General features: G+C 50.3%; 1 protein-coding gene across 2 annotated transcripts in view; it reads right to left on the reverse strand.

The window, feature by feature from the left end:
- LOC126190971 (snurportin-1) overlaps nt 1-24,117 on the reverse strand; it is a 110,569-nt gene extending 86,452 nt beyond the window's left edge. The window contains exon 1 of one of the 2 annotated variants that reach the window (XM_049931640.1): nt 23,909-24,117. In XM_049931640.1, coding sequence (XP_049787597.1) covers nt 23,909-24,027 — 119 coding nt within the window. In that variant the 5' untranslated portion in view covers nt 24,028-24,117. The remainder of the gene's footprint in view (nt 1-23,908) is intronic. The other variant, XM_049931639.1, reaches the window with a different exon arrangement.
- Nucleotides 24,118-24,245: the final 128 nt, after the last annotated feature.

Below are 24,245 nucleotides of genomic sequence, written 5' to 3' on the forward strand. Positions count from 1 at the left end.
GACCGTCTTCTCGGCAGAAAAACTGAAGCCATTGGCGACACTCCAGGAGTAAAGACGGTCAAGAGAACACTGAAGACAGCGCTCCAGGAAACATGTACGCTGTGCGCTGCAATAGATGGTAAAATAATCCACGAAAAGGGAGCCTGATACATCAGCTGGGAGGCAATCCATTATTGGATTGATCGCTATGGCGAAGAGAGCGACGCTCAAAACTGAGCCCTGTGGCACCCCATTCTCCTGGCGAAAGGTGTCTGACAGGACAGAACCCACACGTACCCTGAACTGTCGATCCATTAAAAAGGAACGAATAAAAAGAGGGAGGCGACCGCGAAGGCCCCATGTATGCATGGTGCGGAGAATGCCCACCCTCCAACAGGTGTCGTAAGCCTTCTCCAAATCAAAGAACACAGCCGCGGTCGGGGGGCTTACGCAAGAAGTTATTCATAATGAAGGTTGACAAGGTAACCAGATGGTCAACAGCAGAGCGGCGCCTACGAAATCCACATTGTACATTGGTAAGTAGGCGTCGAGACTCGAGCAGCCAAACCAATAGAGAGTTAACCATTCGCTCCATCACTTTACAGACACAGCTGGTAAGCGAGATAGGTCGATAACTGGAAGGCAAGTGCTTGTCCTTCCCCGGCTTAGGAATCGGGACAAAAATAGACTCGTGCCAGCATGCGGGAACATGTCCCTCAATCCAGATGCGATTGTATGTACGAAGAAGAAAACCTTTACCCGCAGGAGAAAGGTTCTTCAGCATCTGAATATGAATAGATTGGTTGGTTGGTTTGGGGGGGATTAAAGGGACCAGACTGCGACGGTCATCGGTCCCTTTTTCCAAAAAAAAAGTAAAACCACCCAAAGAGAATAAAAAAAAACGAACAACAGGAAAGACGTCAGACGACACAGGACAAGAAATACTCCTACAGAGATCAGACGAAACAAATTAAAATCACACAGAGTGTGACAGTGGTTGGCCGACCATAGAGATAAAAAGGAGAAGCCAACCACTGAGAACACATTAAAAACTCAGCGTAAAATCGTAGGCCAATGGCCAGAATCAACACAAAAGAACAGAACAAACACTCAGAGTAAATAATAAAAACCCCCTGCCCGAATAAAACGGAAAACTAAGTCAGCCATACCAGGGTCATCACATAAAAGGGCAGGGAGCGTATCAGGCAGCGCAAATGTCTGCCTGACCACAGCTAAAAGGGGGCAGGCCAACAAAATGTGGGCCACTGTCAAAGCCGCCCCGCAGCGACATACAGGAGGGTCCTCCCGGCGCAGTAAATAACTGTGTGTCAGGTGGGAGTGGCCAATGCGGAGCCGACAAAGGACGACAGAGTCCCTGCGGTTGGCTCGCAGGGATGACCGCCACACAGTCGTCGTCTCCTTGATGGCACGGAGTTTATTGGGCACGATCCGATTGCGCCATTCAGCGTCCCAAAGCGCAAAAACTTTTCGGCGGAGGACTGCCCGCAAATCAGTCTCTGGGAGGCCAACGTCCAGAGACTGTTTACTCGTGGCCTCTTTCGCCAGGCGGTCAACATGTTCATTGCCTGGGATACCAACGTGACCGGGGGTCCACACAAAGACCACAGAACGGCCGCAACGCGCAAGAGTATGCAGGGACTCATGGATAGCCATCACCAGACGAGAACGAGGAAAACACTGGTCGAGAGCTCGTAAACCGCTCAGGGAATCGCTACAGATAACGAAGGACTCACCTGAGCAGGAGCGGATATACTCTAGGGCACGAAAGATGGCGACTAGCTCAGCAGTGTAAACGCTGCAGCCAGCCGCCAAGGACCGTTGTTCGGAATGGTCCCCTAGAGTTAGCGCATACCCGACACGACCAGCAACCATCGAACCGTCGGTGTAAACAATTCCAGAGCCCTGATACGTGGCCAGGATGGAATAAAAGCGGCGGCGGAAGGCCTCTGGAGGGACCGAGTCCTTCGAGCCCTGTGCCAAGTCGAGCCGAACGCAAGGGCGAGGAACACACCACGGGGGTGTACGCAGAGGCGCCCAGAAAGGAGGTGGAACTGGGAAAAACCCAAGCCCGCAGAGAAGCTCCTTGATGCGTACGGCGATCGGACAACCCGACCGGGGCCGACGGTCTGGCAGATGGACGACTGACTGCGGGAACAGGACACGATAATTTGGATGCCCGGGCAAGCTAAAAACATGGGCAGCATAAGCGGCCAGCAAACGTTGGCGTCGGAACCGCAGGGGAGGGACACCTGCCTCCACTAGGACGCTGTCCACAGGGCTGGTGCGGAAAGCACCAGTGGCAAGGCGTATCCCGCTGTGGAGAATTGGGTCCAGCACCCGCAACGCAGATGGGGATGCTGAGCCATAAGCTAGGCACCCATAATCCAGGCGAGACTGGATTAACGCCTGGTAGAGCCGCAACAGGGTAGATCGGTCGGCGCCCCAGCGGGTGTGGCTCAAACAACGCAGGGCGTTGAGATGCCGCCAACACGCTTGTTTAAGCTGCCGGATATGAGGCAGCCAAGTCAACCGGGCATCAAAAAGTACACCCAAAAACCTGCGGGTCTCCACCACAGCAAGAAGTTCGTCGGCAAGATAAAGCCGCGGCTCAGGATGGACCGTTCGGCGCCGGCAGAAATGCATAACGCGGGTCTTGGCAGCCGAAAACTGAAAACCACGCGCTACAGCCCAAGACTGCGCCTTGCGGATTGCGCCCTGTAGCTGACGTTCAGCTGCTGCAATGCTAATAGAACTATAGTAAAGACAGAAGTCGTCAGCATACAGGGAAGCGGAGACAGAATTTCCTACTGCCGCAGCGAGACCGTTTATTGCAATTAAAAACAGGCAGACACTGAGGACAGAGCCCTGGGGTACCCCATTCTCCTGGACGAGGGAGGAACTATACGAGGCCGCGACTTGCACGCGGAAGGTACGATACGACAGAAAATTTCTGATAAAGATGGGCAGAGGGCCCCGAAGACCCCATCCATGAAGCGTAGAAAGGATGTGATGACGCCATGTCGTATCGTACGCCTTCCGCATGTCGAAAAAGACAGCGACCAGGTGCTGACGGCGGGCAAAGGCTGTACGGATGGCCGACTCAAGGCTCACCAGATTGTCGGTGGCGGAGCGGCCTTTACGGAACCCACCCTGAGACGGAGCCAGAAGGCCCCGAGACTCCAGCACCCAATTTAAGCGCCGGCTCACCATCCGTTCAAGCAACTTGCAAAGAACGTTGGTGAGACTAATGGGACGGTAGCTGTCCACCTCCAAAGGGTTCTTTCCAGGTTTCAAAATGGGGATGACAATACTTTCCCGCCATTGCGACGGAAACTCACCCTCGACCCAGAGACGGTTGTAAAGGTCGAGGAGGCGTCGCTTGCAGTCCACTGAAAGGTGTTTCAGCATCTGACAGTGGATGCGATCTGGCCCGGGAGCGGTATCAGGGCAAGCGGCAAGGGCACTCTGAAATTCCCACTCACTGAATGGAGCGTTGTAGGGTTCAGAAGCGTTGGTGCGAAAAGAAAGGCTCCGACGTTCCATCCGCTCTTTAATGGAGCGGAAGGCCTGGGGGTAATTCGCAGAAGCGGAACTCATAGCAAAATGCTCTGCCAAGCGGCTTGCAATGACGTCGGAGTCTGTACAAACTGCTCCATTCAGTGAGAGCGCAGGGACGCTGGCAGGGGTCCGATAGCCGTAGACGCGTCTAATCTTCGCCCAGACCTGCGATGGAGTGATATGGAGGCCAATGGTGGACACATACCGCTCCCAGCACTCCTTCTTGCCTTGGCGGATAAGGAGGCGGGCCCGCGCACGCAGCCGTTTGAAGGCGATAAGGTGGTCCATGGAGGGATGTCGCTTGTGACGCTGGAGCGCCCGCCGGCGATCTTTAATCGCTTCAGCGATCTCAGGCGACCACCAAGGCACAGCCCTCCGCCGAGGGGACCCAGAAGAACGGGGAATGGCAGACTCGGCGGCAGTGACGATGCCGGCGGTGACCGATGTAACCACCGCATCAATGGCATCAGTTGAGAGAGGCTCAATAGCGGCAGTGGAGGAGAACAAGTCCCAGTCAGCCTTATTCATAGCCCATCTGCTAGGGCGCCCAGAAGAGTGACGCTGTGGTAGTGACAGAAAAATCGGAAAGTGGTCACTACCACACAGGTCGTCATGCACACTCCAGTGGACAGATGGTAAGAGGCTAGGGCTACAGATTGAAAGGTCAATGGCGGAGTAGGTGCCATGCGCCACACTGAAGTGTGTGGAGGCACCATCATTCAAAATCGAGAGATCGAGCTGCGACAATAAACGCTCAACGGTGGCGCCTCGACCTGTTGCCACTGACCCACCCCACAGAGGGTTATGGGCGTTAAAGTCGCCCAGTAATAAGAAAGGTGGCGGCAATTGGGCTATCAGCGCAGCCAGGACATGCTGCGCGACATCACCCTCCGGTGGAAGGTAAAGACTGCAGACGGTAAGAGCCTGCGGCGTCCACACCCTAACAGCGACAGCCTCTAAAGCTGTTTGTAGAGGGACAGACTCGCTGTGAAGAGAGTTAAGGACATAGATGCAGACGCCACCAGACACCCTTTCATAAGCTGCTCGGTTCTTATAATAACCCCGATAGCCACGGAGGGCGGGGGTGCGCATTGCTGGAAACCAAGTTTCCTGCAGAGCAATGCAGAGGAAAGGGTGAAGGCTGATAAGTTGGCGGAGCTCAGCTAGATGGTGGAAGAAACCGCTGCAGTTCCACTGGAGGATGGTTTTGTCCATGGCTGAGAAAGGCATGCTGGGACTGGGACGGCAGATTACGCCGCTGGGTCACCTGCTGCCTCCGATTGAGCACCCGTGCTAGTGCTATTGCTATTCACGGCGTCTGAGGGACCGGCGAGATCGAGGTCCTCAGCGGACACCAGAATCTCCACCTCGTCCCCAGACGCAGAGCTAGAAGGTTGCGATGGGGTGGCTACCACCGCGCGTTCCTTGGGCTTAGAGCTGCTCTTCTTTGATTTCTCACGCTGCTCCTTGGGTTTAACCGGCTGGGAGGGCTTCACCGATTCAGTCTCCGGGACTGAGGAGGATCGGGAAGCCCTTCGACCTGCAGATTGTGGGCACTTACGCCACTGTCTATCGTCAGCCTTCCCGCCGGTGGAAACCTGGGAAGGGAGGGACCCAAGGGACCCCTTGCGAGCGTGAGAAGCCGAAGAAGTTGGACACTTCTCCGGCTTAGAAGCGGGGACCGACGTCCCCGATGGGGGGGATGGTGTTGCTCCTGAGGTAGGTGGCACAGGAGCAACCCGGTGGGTAGAGCCCCCCACTGGCAAGGGGGCAGGAGGAGTTGTACCACTCGTCGATCCGGCCGGAAGGCGCGAAACTGATGGGGCTAGCACAGGTGTTGTAGCAGCGGCGTAGGAAGTTGTCATTCGCACTGGATGTAATCGGTCGTATTTCCGTTTGGCCTCAGTATAAGTCAGGCGGTCCAGGGTCTTATATTCCATGATTTTGCGCTCTTTCTGGAATATTCTGCAGTCTGGCGAGCAAGGTGAATGGTGCTCCCCGCAGTTGACGCAGATGGGAGGCGGGGCACATGGAGTATCGGGATGAGATGGGCGTCCGCAATCTCGACATGTGAGGCTGGAAGTGCAGCGGGAAGACATATGGCCGAACTTCCAGCACTTGAAGCACCGCATCGGGGGAGGGATATAGGGCTTGACGTCACATCGGTAGACCATCACCTTGACCTTTTCCGGTAACGTATCACCCTCGAAGGCCAAGATGAAGGCACCGGTAGCAACCTGATTGTCCCTCGGACCCCGATGAACGCGCCGGACGAAATGAACACCTCTACGTTCTAAGTTGGCGCGCAGCTCGTCATCAGACTGCAAAAGGAGGTCCCTATGGAAAATAACACCCTGGACCATATTTAAACTCTTATGTGGAGTAATAGTAACGTTAACATCCCCCAACTTGTCACAAGCAAGTAACCTGCGTGACTGGGCGGAGGATGCCGTTTGTATCAGTACTGAGCCAGAGCGCATTTTAGACAAGCCCTCCACCTCCCCAAACTTGTCCTCTAAATGCTCGACGAAGAACTGAGGCTTTGTGGAGAGAAAAGACTCCCCATCAGCTCTCGTGCAAACTAAGAATCGGGGCGAATAACTGTTACCTCCATCCTGGGACTTACGCTCTTCCCACGGCGTGGCCAGGGAGGGGAACGTTTTCGGATCGTACTTCTGTGCATTAAACTGAGCCCGAGAACGCTTAGAGACTGCTGGCGGCTGGCCGCCAGCGAGAGATGATGTACCACGCTTCATTGCGGGTCATCCGCCCTGATGCCACCTACTCCGACCAAGGGCCCTCCCCACGGGCGCCACCCAGCCGCAGCAATAGCCACCTGGCAGGATGTCCATTGCCGGGAGTCCTGATGCCCCAGGGAGATGGGCATCTACTCCTTGGCATACGTGGGGAGTGAACGGCGCAGGCATCAGTAGAGCGATCCCTGTGTTGTCAGGGGGCTACAACCAAGAGGGTACATGGCGGCCCCACCACAACGGACTGGCTACCGTGCTGGATCTTAGGTGCAAAAATGGCCAAGGTCGTCGTCGCAGTTAAAAGAAACACTGCAGAGTGCAGTGTGGTAATCGCCCAAGAGATCGAAAACGAGCGGGACACCATTGCAACGACGAGAAAGACGGCTAAAGGTCTAATTGCACGACGGATACAGTGCACCATGTAAGGCGCCCTCCCCAATTGGCTCGCTCTTCGGAATAATTTAGAAAGATGGAGGTCAAACCCGAGAGGGGACCATCACATAAGGCCAAAACATGTGGGACTCCTTTTAGTCGCCTCTTACGACAGGCAGGAATACCGCGGGCCTATTCTAACCCCCGAACCCGCAGGGGCCTGAATATGAATAGAATCAGGCCCTGGAGCGGAGGACCATGATCGGCCAAGTGCGTTTTCGAGTTCCCGCATGGTGAATGGGGCATTATAACTTTCACAATTCGAGGAGCGGAAGTCAGGTGGCCTAGCCTCCTCTGCCTGTTTGCGGGGGAGGAAGGCAGGGTGGTAATGAGCGGAGCTCGAAACCTCTGCGAAAAAGCGGCCGAAGGCATTGGAGACAGCCTCAGGGGCCACAAGGACTTCATTCGCGATCTTCAAGCCAGAAACTGGGGAGTGGACCTTAGTGCCAGATAGCCGGCGCAGGCTACCCCAGACAACAGAAGGAGGAGTAAAACTGTTGAAGGTGCTTGTGAAAGCAGCCCAGCTGGCTTTCTTGCTTTCGTTAATAATACGACGACACTGAGCACGTAATCGTTTATAATTAATACAATTCGCCACTGTTGGGTGGCGTTTAAAGGTGCGTAAAGCACGTCGACGAGCACGTAAAGCGTCTCTACATGCTGTGGTCCACCAGGGGACCGGTACGCGACATGGAGAAGAAGTAGGGTGAGGGATGGAATATTCAGCAGCAGCGAGAATGACTTCCGTGAGGTGTGCGACCTGACGATCGCAGCTTGTGAAGGTTTGATCCTGAAAGGTCGCCCTGGAAGAGAAGAGCCCCCAGTCTGCCTTGGAGATGGTCCAACTAGAGGAGCACGGAGAGGAGGTATGCTGCAGGAGATGGATAACACACGGGAAGTGGTCGCTCGAATATGTATCAGCAAGTGCATACCACTCAAACCGGCGTGCAAGTTGGGGAGTACATATAGAGAGGTCTAAATGGGAATAGGTGTGAGATGTGTCCGAAAGAAAAGTAGGGGCGCCAGTATTGAGGCAGACAAGATTGAGCTGGTTGAAAAGGTCTGCTAACAAGGAGCCCCTCGGGCAGGATGCTGGAGAGCCCCAAAGGGGATGGTGGGCATTGAAGTCTCCAGTTAACAAAAATGGTGCAGGTAGCTGAGCAATAAGTTGCATCATGTCTGCCCTGGTAATGGCAGATGACGATGGAGTGTAAACGGTACAAAAGGAAAACGTAAAAGTGGGGAGAGTAATGCGGATGGCAACTGCCTGCAGGCCGGTGTGCAACGTGATGGGATCGTAGTAAATATCATCCCGGACCAGCAACATAACCCCTCCATGAGCTGGGATACCTACCACAGGGGGTAGGTCAAAACGCACAGAGGTGTAGTGTGCCAAGGCAATTTGATCGCACGGGCGCAGCTTCGTTTCCTGGAGGGCTACGACGAGCGGACGATGCAAGCGGAGCAGCAACTTCAAGTCCTCTAGGTTGGAGCGAATGCTGCGAATATTCCAGTGAATAAGTGCCATTGTAAGAAAAGGAAGATGAGAGAAGGGGTCACCTCGAAGGCCGCTTAGGGCCTGGCTTCGAGCGAGCACTGCCGCCGCTATCAGTAGGCGGACAGTCATCGTCCATGGGGTCTATAGGGTCATCGGCCATCTCGGGAGGGGAGCTTCCTCCGCCGGTGAACGGCCAGATGTACGGCTACCAGCGGTGCGGCCAGGCGAAACGGATGACGGCCTGGGGCGGCAACCGCTGGGTGGCGCAGGAGAAGAAATGCGCCGTGGCGGAGAAGGAGAACTGTGCTTCCTATGCGCCTTTTTGGAAGGACGTTTGGTGGAAGTACCGGTCGAAGGCTGGGAGGTCGAGGGACGGAGGAAGTCTGCACGGGATGGTTCCTTCTTGAAGGCCCGTGCATCTGACTTCGGGGTCTTCGACTTAGCAGAAGCTGAGGAAGGGGCTGGTGTCTGTGGGGTGATGGGAGGAAGAGGAGATGTCGACCGCGCGATCTTAGCACTGGCCGAACGGATGACCGTGGTGCTGAAGGTCAGATCGCATGTCTGGGTTGCTACCTCCCGGGTAGTCCGAGGAGAGGGGAGGACAGTACTGAATTTCCCCGCTGGGAGCAGCGTGGGCTTCCTACTAGCCAATAGCTTGCGAGCAGCCGAGGTGGACACTTTCTCTTTGACACGAATTTCTTGGATGCAACGTTCGTCCTTATAGACAGGACAGTCGCGGGAGGATGCGGCATGGTCACCCTGACAGTTCACACAACGAGGAGACGGAGGTGGACAGTCACCCTCATGGGCATCCCTGCCACAAGTGACACATTTAACCGCATTGGAACAAGACTGTCGAGTGTGATTGAAACGCTGACACTGGTAGCAGCGCGTAGGTGTTGGGACATAGGGGCGAACAGAAATAACCTCGTAGCCCGCCTTGATGCGCGATGGCAGCTTAACACTATCGAAGGTCAAGAAAAGTGTCCGGGTCGGTACAAGGTCATTGTTGACCTTTTTCATGACCCTACGGACAGCCGTCACGCCCCGCTCAGCGAGGAAAGACTGAATCTCCTCGTCAGTCAATCCGTCGAGAGATCTAGTATAGACTACACCACGAGACGAATTCAAAGTTCGGTGGGCCTCCACCCGGACAGGGAACGTGTACAGGAGGGTGGCCCGAAGCAGTTTTTGTGCCTGAAAGGCACTCTCAGTTTCTAGTAATAAGGTGCCGTTACGCAACCTGGTACAAGATTTGACAGATCCGGCTATGGCATCTACGCCCTTCTGAATAACGAAAGGGTTGACAGAGGAAAAATCCTTTCCGTCCTCAGATCGAGAAACTACGAGGAACTGTGGGGCAGGCGGTAGTACTTTTGTCACTGTTGGCTGGTCACGTTTCCGTTTTTGGGTCGAAGTCGAGAGAGATGGAGTAGAATCCATTGCGGAGGAATCCCCCATGATTGCCAGCGTCTCCGATGGCGCGCTCTTCCTTTACGGGGACCCTCTCAGAGGGCACTCCCGCCTTAGGTGAATGTTTACACCTCAGGTCACACCTCCCGAGAAACAGACGGAGGGACCAATCGGCATGGTCAGAAGGTATCAGCTCAGGCAATCACCCCTCCCCGGGCCTGGCCTTTACCAGGGGGTACGCGCGTGCCTTACATGTCTACCCAGGGCGGGGACTTACGCGTTACCCCGTCACCGGCTACGCGTGCGAACGCGTGGGTCGGCCTTCAGGCACGCACAGGGAGGAAGGAAGAAGAGGAAAAGGAGAGAGAGAGGGAGAAAGAGGACAGACGCCAAGGTGGAGACCAGAGAAGGCAAGGAGAAGAAGGCAATGAGAAGGCAAGGAGAAAAAGGCAATGAGAAGGCAAGGAGAAAAAGGCAATGAGAAGGCAAGGAGAAAAAGGCAATGAGAAGGCAAGGAGAAAAAGGCAATGAGAAGGCGAGGAGAAAAAGGCAATGAGAAGGCAAGGAGAAAAAGGCAATGAGAAGGCAAGGAGAAGTCAAGGGAAAGAGTAAGGAAGACAGTGAGGTGCAGAAGAGCAAAGAAAGGAACCAACAAAAGGAAGGAAGAAACGAGAAGTGAAAAACCGAAAAGACCACGATTATAGGTCGTGGAACCGTCCGTCTCCGGACGCAGGCGCTAACTACCCCCGTGAGGGGGATGGACTCCTTTTAGTCGCCTCTTACGACAGGCAGGAATACCTCGGGCCTATTCTAATCCCCGGACCCGCAGGGGGGCAACTACACCTTAAGATATGCGAGAGAGAATAGTCAGAGCATGTGCTGTGATAAGTACCAATGTGATAAGGAATGCCACACAATCCATGATAAGAAGATTGCAGCACTAAATTTTTTTTTTTTTTTGTGGTTTTAGGGCGCAAAACTGCTAAGGTCATTAGCGCCCAGCCCGTGACTTAAGACAGTAAAAAACCGAATTTTAAAACCAGCAGCAATGGGAACAAAGTCAGAAAATTTGAGAAACTAAAAATAGAAGAATGCTTAAAAATCCACTACAGGAAGGGGGGTGATTGTCCCCAAAAAAAGGTTCAAATGACTGACGCCATTTCACTGTCACTAATAAACTGGAGAACGCGGTCGGCGGAGCGCGTGTCATCTGCTAAAATCGACGATAGATCAGGCGATAGCTGTAGACGGGAGCGTAACGGATTAAAATAGGGGCATTCAATTAAAACGTGTCTTACCGTCCACAGCTGAGAGCAGTGGGGACAGAGTGGGGGAGGATCGCCGCTTAAAAGATGTCGATGGCTAAAACGACAGTGCCCTATCCGGAGTCTAGCTAAAATTACCTCCTCCCGACGACGCGTTCGGGAGGAAGAGGTCCAAGCGCAAGGAAGGGCTTTCACTTCCCGCAATTTATTACAGAGAAGTGCCGACCAATGCGCATGCCATAAATGAGCAACTTGGCGACATAAACCGCTCCGTAGATCGGTGAAGGGAAGCGACCGAATAGCTGGCCGAGGAAGAGAGACTGCGGCCTTGGCCGCTATATCAGCCGCCTCATTCCCACAGATACCAGCGTGTCCCGGGAGCCAGAGGAACGCCACCGAGACGCCCCTCAGGTGGAGCAAGCGCTGACAGTCCTGAATCCGGTGGACCAGAGGGTGCACAGGGTAAAGAGCTTGGAGACTGAGGAGAGAGCTGAGAGAATCTGAGCAGATTACGTACTGTATCCGCTGATGGCGGCGGATGTAGTGGACAGCCTGGAGAACAGCGTAAAGCTCCGCAGTATAAACCGAACACTGGTCGGGAAGCCGAAATTGATTTGGGGTGTCGCCAACAATATAAGCACTCCCTACACCTAACGATGTTTTCGAGCCGTCGGTGTAAATAAATGTGGCCTCCGTCATTGCTGCACATAGAGCAGCAAATGCCAGACGATAAACAAGTGTAGGGGTACCATCCTTGGGAAATTGACAAAGGTCACGGAGCAGGCAGATCCGGGGACGGAGCCAAGGCGGTGCTGTACCCCAAGTTGTCCAGAAGGTTTTAGGAAAGCGGAAGGAAAGAGAATGGAGCAGTTGACGGAAGCGGACTCCCGGGGGTAGTAGGGAAGAGGAGCGGCCTGCATACCCTACATCAAAGGAGGCGTCGAAAAAAATGTCATGGGCTGGATTAGTAGGCATGGAAGACAGATGGCTAGCATAACGACTCAGGAGTACTGCCCGCCGATTGGACAGCGGAGGTTCAGCAGTCTCAGCATAAAGGCTTTCCACAGGGCTAGTGTAAAAAGCTTCAGACACTAAACGTAATCCACGGTGGTGGATAGAGTCGAGACGCCGAAGAATAGACGGCCGAGCAGAGGAGTAGACTATGCTTCCATAATCCAATTTCGAGCGCACTAAGGCGCGATAGAGGCGGAGAAGGACCACTCGGTCCGCTCCCCAGGAGGTACCATTCAGGACACGGAGGGTGTTAAGCGATCGCAGACAGCGAGCCGAAAGATAGGAAACGTGGGAGGACCAGCTTAGTTTTCTGTCAAACATAAGACCCAAGAATTTAGCGACGTCTGAAAACGGAAGGTTGACAGGACCTAGATGTAAGGAGGGCGGAAGAAACTCCTTACGTCGCCAAAAATTGACACAAACGGTCTTACTGGGTGAGAAACGGAAGCCAGTTTCGATGCTCCACGAGTGGAGGGGATCGAGACATCCTTGAAGACGTCGTTCAAGAAGGCTGGTCCGTTGAGAGCTGTAGTAGATCGCAAAATCGTCCACAAAGAGGGAGCCCGAGACATCAGGAGGGAGACAATCCATAATTGGATTTATGGCGATGGCAAATGGTACAACACTCAGCACAGATCCTTGGGGTACCCCGTTTTCTTGGGAGAAAGTACGGGAGAGAGTAGTGTTCACCCGCACCCGAAAAGTGCGCTCTGCCATAAATTCGCGAAGAAAAAGGGGCAGCCGGCCTCGAAAGCCCCAAGAGAACAGTGTGCGGAGGATGCCTGTCCTCCAACAGGTATCGTATGCTCTCTCCAGATCAAAAAATATTGCTACCGTTTGGCGTTTCCGGAGAAAATTGTTCATGATATAAGTGGAGAGAGCAACAAGATGGTCAACGGCAGAACGATGCTTCCGAAATCTGCATTGGGCTGGTGTTAAAAGACTGCGGGATTCTAGCCACCAAGCTAAACGGTAATTCACCATACGCTCCAAAACCTTACAGACACTACTCGTGAGAGAAATGGGGCGATAGCTAGATTTTTTTTTTTTTTTTTGTTGTGGTTTTAGGGCGCAAAACTTCTATGGTCATTAGCGCCCAGCCCGTGACTTAAGACAGTAAAAAACCGAAATTTAAAACCAGCAGCAATGGGAACAAAGTCAGAAAATTGGAGAAACTAAAAAGAGAAGACTGCTTAAAAATCCACTACAGAAAGGGGGTGATTGTCCCCAAAAAAGGCTTCAAATGACTGACGTCATTTCACTGTCACTAATAAACTGTAGAACGCGGTCGGCGGAGCGCGTGTCATCTGCTAAAATCGACGATAGATCAGGCGATAGCTGTAGACGGGAGCGTAACGGATTAAAATAGGGGCATTCAATTAAAAGGTGTCGTACCGTCCACAGCTGAGAGCAGTGGGGACAGAGTGGGGGAGGATCGCCGCTTAAAAGATGTCGATGGCTAAAACGACAATGCCCTATCCGGAGTCTAGCTAAAATTACCTCCTCCCGACGACGCGTTCGGGAGGAAGAGGTCCAAGCGCAAGGAAGGGCTTTCACTTCCCGCAATTTATTACAGGGAAGTGCCGACCAATGGGCATGCCATAATTGAGCAACATGGCGACATAAATCGTTCCGAAGATCGGTGAAGGGAAGCGACTGAATAGCTGGCCGAGGAAGAGAGACTGCGGCCTTGGCCGCTATATCGGCCGCCTCATTCCCACAGATACCAGCGTGTCCCGGGAGCCAGAGGAACGCCACCGAGACGCCCCTCAGGTGAAGCAAGCGCAGACAGTCCTGAATCCGGTGGACCAGAGGGTGCACAGGGTAAAGAGCTTGGAGACTGAGGAGAGAGCTGAGAGAATCTGAGCAGATAACGTACTGTATCCGCTGATGGCGGCGGATGTAGTGGACAGCCTGGAGAACAGCGTAAAGCTCCGCAGTATAAACCGAACACTGGTCGGGAAGTCGAAAGCGATTTGGGGTGTCGCCAACAATATAGGCACTCCCTACACCTAACGATGTTTTCGAGCCGTCGGTGTAAATAAATGTGGCGTCCGTCATTTCTGCACATAGAGCAGCAAATGCCCGATGATAAACAAGTGTAGGGGTACCATCTTTGGGAAAGTGACAAAGGTCACGGAGCAGGCAGATCCGGGGACGGAGCCAAGGCGGTGCTGTACCCCAAGTTGTCAGGAAGGTTTTAGGAAAGCGGAAGGAAAGAGAATGGAGCAGTTGACGGAAGCGGACTCCCGGGGGTAGTAGGGAGGAGGGGCGGCCTGCATACCCTACATCAAAGGAGGCGTCGAAAAAAAGGTCATGGGCTGGATTAGCAGGCATGGAAGACAGATGGCTAGCATAACGACTCAGGAGGACTGCTCGCCGATTGGACAGCGGAGGTTCAGCAGTCTCAGCATAAAGGCTTTCCACAGGGCTAGTGTAAAAAGCTCCAGACACTAAACGTAATCCACGGTGGTGGATAGAGTCGAGACGCCGAAGAATAGACGGCCGAGCAGAGGAGTAGACTATGCTTCCATAATCCAATTTCGAGCGCACTAAGGCGCGATAGAGGCGGAGAAGGACCACTCGGTCCGCTCCCCAGGAGGTACCATTCAGGACACGGAGGGTGTTAAGTGATCGCAGACAGCGAGCCGAAAGATAGGAAACGTGGGAGGACCAGCATAGTTTTCTGTCAAACATAAGACCCAAGAATTTAGCGACGTCTGAAAACGGAAGGTTGACAGGACCTAGATGTAAGGAGGGCGGAAGAAACTCCGTACGTCGCCAAAAATTGACACAAACGGTCTTACTGGGTGAAAAACGGAAGCCAGTTTCGATGCTCCACGAGTGGAGGCGATCGAGACATCCTTGAAGACGTCGTTCAAGAAGGCTGGTCCGTTGAGAGCTGTAGTAGATCGCAAAATCGTCCACAAAGAGGGAGCCCGAGACATCAGGAGGGAGACAATCCATAATTGGATTTATGGCGATGGCAAACAGTACAACACTCAGCACGGATCCCTGGGGTACCCCGTTTTCTTGGGAGAAAGTACGGGAGAGAGTAGTGTTCACCCGCACCCGAAAAGTGCGCTCTGCCATAAATTCGCGAAGAAAAAGGGGCAGCCGGCCTCGAAAGCCCCAAGAGAACAGTGTGCGGAGGATGCCTGTCCTCCAACAGGTATCGTATGCTCTCTCCAGATCAAAAAATATTGCTACCGTTTGGCGTTGCCGGAGAAAATTGTTCATGATATAAGTGGAGAGAGCGACAAGATGGTCAACTGCAGAACGATGCTTCCGAAATCCGCATTGGGCTGGTGTTAAAAGGCTGCGGGATTCCAGCCACCAAGCTAAACGGTAATTCACCATACGCTCCAAAACCTTACAGACACTACTCGTGAGAGAAATGGGGCGATAGCTAGAGGGGAGATGTTTGTCCTTTCCAGGTTTCGGAACGGGAACGACAATAGCTTCCCGCCACCGTCTGGGAAAGGTGCTGCCGGTCCAAATTCGATTATAAAGGCGAAGGAGGTAACGCAGACTATGGGTGGATAAATGCAGCAACATTTGGACATGGATGCCATCCGGTCCTGGGGCGGAGGAGCGAGAAGATGAGAGGGCATGTTGGAGTTCCCGCATGGAGAAAACAGTATTGTAGCTTTCGTGATTTTGGGAGGAGAAAGCAAGAGGTCGCACTTCCGCTGCACGTTTCTTCGGGAGAAACGCTGGCGGGTAATTTGAAGAGCTCGAAATCGCAGCAAAGTGCTGACCCAACGAGTTAGAAATTGCGACGGGGTCCACTAAGGTATCATGCGCGACAGTGAGCCCAGAAACCGGGGAGAAACTAGGCGCGCCTGAGAACCGTCGAAGCCGACTCCAAACTTCCGAGGAGGGAGTGAAGGTGTTGAATGAGCTAATAAAGAATTTCCAGCTTGCCTTCTTGCTATCGCGGATGACGCGACGGCATCGCGCACGGAGCTGCTTATAGCGGATACAGTTGGCCAAAGTAGGATGGTGACGGAAAATGCGAAGAGCATGTCGCCGCTCACGTAATGCGTCACGGCATGCCTCGTTCCACCAAGGAACTGGGGGGCGCCGGGGCAATTCGGAGGTGCGTGGTATTGAACGTTCCGCAGCTGTAAGGATAACGTCGGTAATGTGTGTGACCTCATCGTCGACGCTGGGAAAGCGACGGTCATCGAATGTCGCGAGAGACGAAAAAAGTGTCCAATCGGCTTGGGCAAACTTCCAGCGTCGCGGGCGCATATATGGCAGTTGAGGCTGCAGTCTGAGGACACATGGAAAGTGGTCACTCGAGTGTGTATCATCAAGGGCGAACCATTCGAAGCGCCGAGCTAGCGGAACAGTACCGACCGCAAGGTCCAAATGAGATAAGGTTGTCGTGGAGGCAGACAAAAATGTGGGGACCCCAGTGTTGAGGCAAACTAGATCCGCTTGGTGGAAGACGTCTAGCAATACGGAGCCACGTGGACAAGGGTGTGGAGATCCCCAAAGCGGGTGGTGGGCATTGAAGTCCCCAACCAGCAAATAGGGGGGTGGAAGCTGACCAAGAAGATGAAGGAGATCAGCTCGTGCCATTGGTGTGGACGATGGAATGTATACAGTACAAAGAGAGAACGTGTATCCGGAAAGTGAAAGACGGACGGCGACAGCTTGGAAGGAAGTGTTTAAGGGGATTGGGTGATAATGGAGAGTATCACGGAGAAGAATCATGAGTCCTCCATGGGCTGGAGAGCCTTCAACAGAGGGGAGATCATATCGGACAGACTGAAAATGAGGGAGAACAAAGCGGTCATGGGGACGCAGCTTTGTTTCCTGAAGACAGAAGATGACCGGCGAGTAGGAGCGTAAGAGGACCGACAATTCATCCCGATTGGCTCGAATGCCGCGGATATTCCAGTGGATAATGGACATGGGGTGAAAGGAAAATGGAGGAATGTGACCGAAGTTGCTGTCAACTCAGAGACTGCTCGGAGCTAGCAACCGACAGCATGGAATGGCATTCAGCCGAAGGCAGAAGATCCTGATCCATAGGTTGGTCAGGAGCAGTCCCTGCCACCAGCGATCGGCCGGTTGACCGGCCACCAGCAGTGCGCCTCGGCGACACAGAAGATGGCCAAGGGCGATTTCCGCCAGGTGGTGCTGTAGAGGGGGCACGCCTTGGCGGAGAAGGAGAGGAACTGGGTTTCTTCGTAGCCTTCTTGGAAGAATGTGGTTTAGATGAAGAAGGAACCGATGGTTGTGAAGTTGCGGTACGCAAAAACTCTTCACGAGTATGCTCTTTTTTCGAAGACTTGGTGTCCGACTTTTGGGCTCGAGATGTAGCAGAACCCGACGAAGGGTGAGCCACAGAGTGGGCAGGCGAAAGTGGTGAGGTTGAACGAGCGATCTTTGCGCTGGCCGATCTGACGACCGTGGTACTAAAGGTGAGGTCGCAAGTCTGCGTGGCCGCCTCCTTTGTTGGCCGAGGAGAAGCAAGGACAGTGCTGTATTTTCCTGTCTGAGGCACGGTGGGCTTGCGACTGGCGAATAATTTTCGAGCAGCAAAGGTCGACACCTTTTCCTTCACCCTTATTTCCTGGATGAGCTTCTCGTCCTTAAAAACGGGGCAATCTCGAGAGGAAGCAGCATGGTCACCCATACAGTTGATGCAGCGAGGGGATGGAGGTGGACAAGCACCCTCATGGGCATCCTTGCCACACGTAACACATTTGGCTGGATTGGAACAGGACTGGCTGGTGTGATTGAACCGCTGACATCGATAGCAACGTGTAGGGTTTGGGACGTAAGGGCGAACGGAAATGATCTCATAGCCAGCTTTGATTTGCGATGGGAGTTGAACTGTGTCAAATGTCAAGAAGACAGTGCGGGTTGGAATGATGTTTGTGTCAACCCGTTTCATTACTCTATGAACTGCCGTTACGCCCTGGTCAGACAGATAGTGCTGAATTTCTTCGTCAGACAATCCATCGAGGGAGCGTGTATAAACGACTACACGCAAGGAATTTAAGGTACGGTGCGGTTCCACCCGGACAGGGAAGGTGTGGAGCAGAGAAGTACGCAGCAATTTTTGTGCCTGGAGGGCACTGTGTGTTTCTAACAACAGGGTGCCATTCCGTAATCTGGAACAAGACTTTACAGGACCCGCTATTGCGTCGACACCTTTCTGAATAATGAAAGGGTTGACCGTGGAGAAGTCGTGACCTTCATCAGACCGAGAAACAACAAGGAACTGTGGCAACGATGGAAGAATCGTCTGTGGCTGAGACTCAGTATACTTACGTTTGTGAGCAGACTTAGTGGAAGGTGAGGAAACCATTGCGGAAGAATCCCCCATGATTACCGGCGTCTCCGATGGCGCGCTCCTCCCTTGTGGGGGCCCTCTCTGAGGGCACTCCCGCCTTAGGTGATTGTTCACACCTCAGGTCACACCTCCCGACAAACGGACGGAGGGACCAATCGGCATTTTCGGAAGGTATCAGCTCGGGTAATCACCCCTCCCTGGGCCTGGCCGTTACCAGGGGGTACGTACGTGTCCTACCTGTCTACCCGGGGCGGGGAATTACGCGTTACCCCGTCACCGGCTACGCACGAAGGGCGTGGGTCGGCCTTCAGACACGCACAGGGAGGAAGAAAGAGAAAGGGAAGGGAAGGAAGAGAGGTCTCAAACGCCGCAGCGGAGAAAAGGGAAAGAGAAGAGGTAAGGAAAAGAGAAGGACAAAGGAAGGAAGAAGACAAAAGCAAGGAAGGCGAAGAATGCAGTACAATTACGAGCGTCCGTCTCCGGATGTAGGCACAAACCATACTCCCAGATGGGGAGAAATGGAAGGAAAGAGCCAGAGGTGAGGGGAGGAGGGGCGAAGATAGGGATGGGGAAGGATGCGGAAAGGGAAGGTATGCAGCCCGGAAAGGAAGGAAGGCCACATTAGCTCGGGGTCCCGTGCTCGCTACGCACGTATCCACAAAAGAGTTGTGGACCCCCTGGGGGGGCAGCACTAAATAGATACGAATGGTCATCACTTCGAACACCTTCTGTAAATGGACGTTTGTGTCACCTTTGTGACCTTTGTTGACCTTACTCTTACACATCATTGGATTCATCTCAAAAGCCGGAGGGGGGGGGGGGGGGGTGTTTACCTTCATATACCCCACCTAGCAACAAAAAAACCAATGTCATATTCCTACATGATTTAATCATGATCTACATCAAGTTAACTAAGCAACATCACAGATTGTTATGTTGTTTCCAGTGCTAGAAATCCATACCCGAGAGGAAAAAAGGCATATCTCCAATCATCAAAATTTCCATTTACAACTGTAAACTAACACAGCTTCATTTTTAGAAGAATGATACCAATTGTGCTCAAGACCAAGGTCGATTTAGGTAGAGTTAAATGGACAAGTACCCTTTTAACACTACAGAAATCATGAGCTGGAGTAGGGCTTCCTCCCTTCTTGCACAAATGAAGCAATGTTAAATACTACAAATATGGTCCAAATTTGAAATTGCAGATACTGGACTTACACCATATTATCTTTCCAGTACAGAAATACTGCTTGTAAATGTGTGAATTTTCCCCAGAATATGATACCAAATGCCATAGGCCCAACAGAGCCCTAATGCATAAATAAAATAAATTTTGACAGTAAAGATTATTCTGGTGGTAAACAACAGTATTCTGCATCAATTACACTTGACAGTGGAATATGTCCTTTTTATATAACAAAGATGCTGTAACTCACCAAACGAGAAAGTGCTGGTATGTTGATAGACACAATAAAAAACACACACACACACACACACACACACACACACACACACACACACACACACACACACACACAAATATTCAAGCTTTCGCAACCCAAGGTTGTTTCATCAGGAAAGAGGGAAGGAGAGGGAAAGACGAAAAGGATGTGGGTTTTAAGGGAGAGGGCAAGGAGACATTCCAATCCCGGAAGCGGAAGGACTTACCTTAGGGGGAAAAAAGGTAAGTCTTTCCGCTCCCAGAATTTGAATGACTCCTCACCCTCTCCCTTAAAACCCACATCCTTTCATCTTTCCCTTTCCTTCCCTCTTTCCTGATGAAGCAACTTTGGGTTGCCAAAGCTTGAATATTTGTGTGTTTGCATGTCTTTTTATTGTGTCTATCAACATACCAGCACTTTTTCATTTGGTGATGTTTTGACCCCTCTGCTGGGATCTTCTTCAGGTTCTTGTGGTGTCCACTGTAGATTGGGCACTCAATATACAGTGAACCCCAAAAAATACTGAAGAAGATCCCATCAGAGGTGTCAAAACATCAATTGTTGGAAGAAATACGATGCAGCCCAATTTTAACTTAACTTACAATAGCCAAAAAGCCTGTAGAGCTACAACTAATGCTGCTGTTAAATCAAATGACACACTTACTGTGCCCAATTTCTCATTTAGTTCTGCAAGTGTCTCACACGGCCGTCACTGTGAAAACTATGGGATGTAATGTAAATGATTTAGTAAATAAAACTCTCATATAAGTGACATCATATTACCACAACTTGGTTATGTAGTTGACATTTACTCTCCGTTTCCAGTGCACAGGGCCAGAAAAAAAAAATTACTTTGGTTCTCTATTATTTCTTGAGATTATTATTATTTTTGCTATAATATCTTAATTTCTGTGATTCTTTCAATATACTTGTGAGTGCACACATGCATGCACGCATACCCACGCACATAAAAAAGAATTTAAAAAAGGGTGAGGGAAACATGAATAATCTCATTCTGCAAGTAGCATATCATCTTAGCAGACAATTGGGCATGGATGGCTATTGCTTCTAGAGTAGGCTTAACTTGCACTCTAGTGCTCGACCACTTAAAGTGTTTCAGTGTACCAGTGTGCAAACTCCTCCATATGGCCTCTCAGTATTTACTTAGCTTTTGCAAAAGACAGGTAATTTCTGACATTACGAAGACAATGTCCTTCATATATCAACTCCTGTATAGCAACACACAATGGATAAATGGTCATAAGATGAAAGCGCTCTGCTAGATGGTGGTGATAATTTTTTGCTGTTCCACTGAACTAATGTGAAGGCAGCAGTGATGGATGTTATTTTGCTGGTTGTTTCTGCACCTCCTGCGAGAATACTGTAATTACATGGGTTCCTCAACATTTAGAGTGGCAAAATGATCACTTACAACAATAGTTCCAATTTTGCCTTGAATTTTTCTCCTTTTCCTTTTTGTATGTGTGAGGTTTCAGTTCTTATTGGAATTAAGCAGTTTTAAATTCTGGATATGATGATGATTGGGCTGTCCTACAAATTTACACCTTTGGTTCTTTAAACTCCTAGCTAGCGTCAGGCCACAGATCTACTTTGCTCTGGGTGAGCTCCTTGGTTAGTGTCCCCCCGACCTGGCAACTGTGGACAAATTCTCTCCTAGTGGAGCTCCCTGCTGGTGCCATAGGGCTGGAGGCTAAGTGTGGTTTATTCTATGGCTATGGCCAATATAACAGGAAATAGGACATCTGAGTTTCAAATAGTATTAGATGGAGATTAGGCACAATGGTTGCAAAATTTGTTGTTAGGATGGAACTGTTTGTACTTCATTCTGGCATCAAAGCACAAAAGGCTATCAAATGTTTCATGTTACTGCATTTTTATTTCTTTCTTGGGTACAGGACTGACTGAACTTTCAAGGTGCTGCCCTTGATAATTAACATAACATTTTAAGGTTTAGCAGAGGGTGAGCAAAGGCTGTTCACAGGAGCTATCTTTATGTGGTGCTCTTCCACTATTTCATTCATGCAGTGACAGAACATATATCCAAAATGCAAGTGCTGGAAACAACTCATCGCTGGAGGAAGATGAGGTTCGACATACCATCTGTACATCGTAACTAACATTTTCAGGTAAAATACTCTCTTTAAAAGGAAGTATAAATGCACCCACATCTATCTGGTGACTGCCCTTTGGACCGCTTGGTGTGACATGCCAAATGGACTTGTAACCATAGGTTGGCATGCAATTCTTTGTCAGGCTGAAGTGTAAAATCTCCATGGAATATAATACCTTGATTCATATTCAGCTTTTTATTCAGGGTGTTTCTGACTGGTATGTCTTACAGTGTATTGCTACTTCGAAATGCACACAACTGTGTAGTCTTTATCCTTTTGGTCAAGAGAGATCCATTTCTAGTCTCTTCTAATGCAGCTACTTCTTCAAACTTGTCCTCAATATTTTTTGCAAAGAATAGCGATTTTGTTGTTGTAAAAGTTATCTCCACTTGTTCTAGAGCAGACCAGAACTGTTTAGTTCCATTTCCACCACTGTTACTCGTATTTGGTATGGGTGTCTCTCTCTTGAATGGTATTCTAGTATGGGTTGACGAGAGTTGGCATCCTGGTCTGAGCTGCTGGAGTTTACTATCATATGTGTGCGAGGTGTGCTTGCTTATGTGAATGAATGGTGTGTGTTTCTCTTTCTTTTCCTGACAAAGGCTGTGGCCAAAAGCTTATGTGTGAGTGTATTAATTGTGCCTGTCCATAACTGTGTGTCATATTTATGATAGCAATCTATCTTTTTCTATGTTGTTAAGAAACTGTGCAGATCTATTGCATTTTCCCAGCATCCTATCAATGAACTCAAGTCTGTCACATAGTTTACTTATGAGAGACTGAGTGATCATTTCATATGCCCACAAATTGTTACACTCAAGTATTCCTATGAGTTGACTGGTCCAAACTGTGACTCACTGATGTAGCTGTCCATTTAGTGAAGCACACAATTACATATTGCCAGTCTTTGACCACTTTGAAATCTTATAAATATCTGACTGAACATTTTTCAGATAGTGCTTCATAAAAGATGATTCACCTGGGGAAGGAAAGGTCTGAGGTTGCTATTAATATACAACTTGAGCAGCAAAGGACAAGACTGCTCCCTGTGGCAACTTCTACATCAATCAATGGTTTTCTATTCACAATAACATGCTACAGCTTTCCTGTCTAAGAAATGTCAGCACAGTCAACTTTCATCTGATACCTCACACGAGAGTAGTTTTGATAGTAAATGTTGCTGTGGTTGGGTGAGTCAAATGCTTTTTGGAAGTCAAGAAATGCTGCATCTACCCAATTGCCTTGATCCATGGTTTTAAGGATTTTATGAGAGAAAAATTTGAGTTGGGTTTCCCATAAATGATTTTTCATAGTTGCGGAGCTAATCAAGGTGTACACTAATCATAAAAAAAAAATTTTTTAAATAAAAATCTTAGAAACTTAACCTAAACGTGTATTCACAACAATATATTACTATATTGCTTAACAGTACTTGGGGTTACATCATCTAAATTTAGTCTAGTAAATGAGAAGGAAAGCTATTGCTTTGAAAAAATGTAGTATGCTTCCTTCACCATATTAAGTAGCTGCTGTTCATCTCTTATTGGTAGATAAATAGTTACTTGGATCATATTGGTATTTTTCAATAATACTTACCTTCACCCGTAAAAACTGAGTTCTGTTTACAGAACGTTCCTTGTACGCTGCTAATAGAATATTTAAATCCCTGAAACTACATAGTTAATCTGTTAAAAAAGTGGCTTATTACGTAAGTTTCTAATTTTCCACTGAACTTATTGCGACTCTCCATTCCTTTCTTTATATTAGATGGCAGCCTTTTCAATACCTTAGCACCAGAATACGTTACTCCACTCTGAACCCTAAACAAGAATGCAAGGTGTAGGCCTATAAATTATTTTCGTTTCTTGTACGGTATTGTGAGTGTGCAGTTCACAGTCTTACTGAAAGAAGTCTATGCACACCCCCCCCCCCCCCCCCCCCCCCCCCCCGGATTCACTAGACTAAGCTCTAATACTATACTAGTCATTGCACGTAAACAGCTGATGTAAACTGGCTGTGTTGGAACCACTTCTTCACGTCCAGACAAGTAATGTTTTGTGGTTAAAGAAACTATGAAAATACCTTTTCTGTTGATGTAATAACAGCTGTCGTCTTTCTTCTTGATCTTTAACTTTTGAGCGAGCCTTATAATAATCTGCGAATTCTGACGCGACTTTGTGTGATTGCGACTCCTTGTTCATACTGACCGCTTTCTCCCATACCAACAAACACTGAAAACTGAACACAATCTCCAGCAGCCGAACTCACTTGGCGATAGTGTTTTATTTTTTCCACGATGACAATTTTGCAGCTATATGGAAAACGTGATTTTGTTTATTTTCATGTCCTTTCTCACGTAAATAATGCTTGTTTGGTACTTTTGCCTTTTATTTGCAAAATAACATGTAACAAGTTCAGA

This window comes from Schistocerca cancellata, chromosome 6, assembly GCF_023864275.1.
Source record: "Schistocerca cancellata isolate TAMUIC-IGC-003103 chromosome 6, iqSchCanc2.1, whole genome shotgun sequence".
Lineage (NCBI taxonomy): Eukaryota > Metazoa > Arthropoda > Insecta > Orthoptera > Acrididae > Schistocerca > Schistocerca cancellata.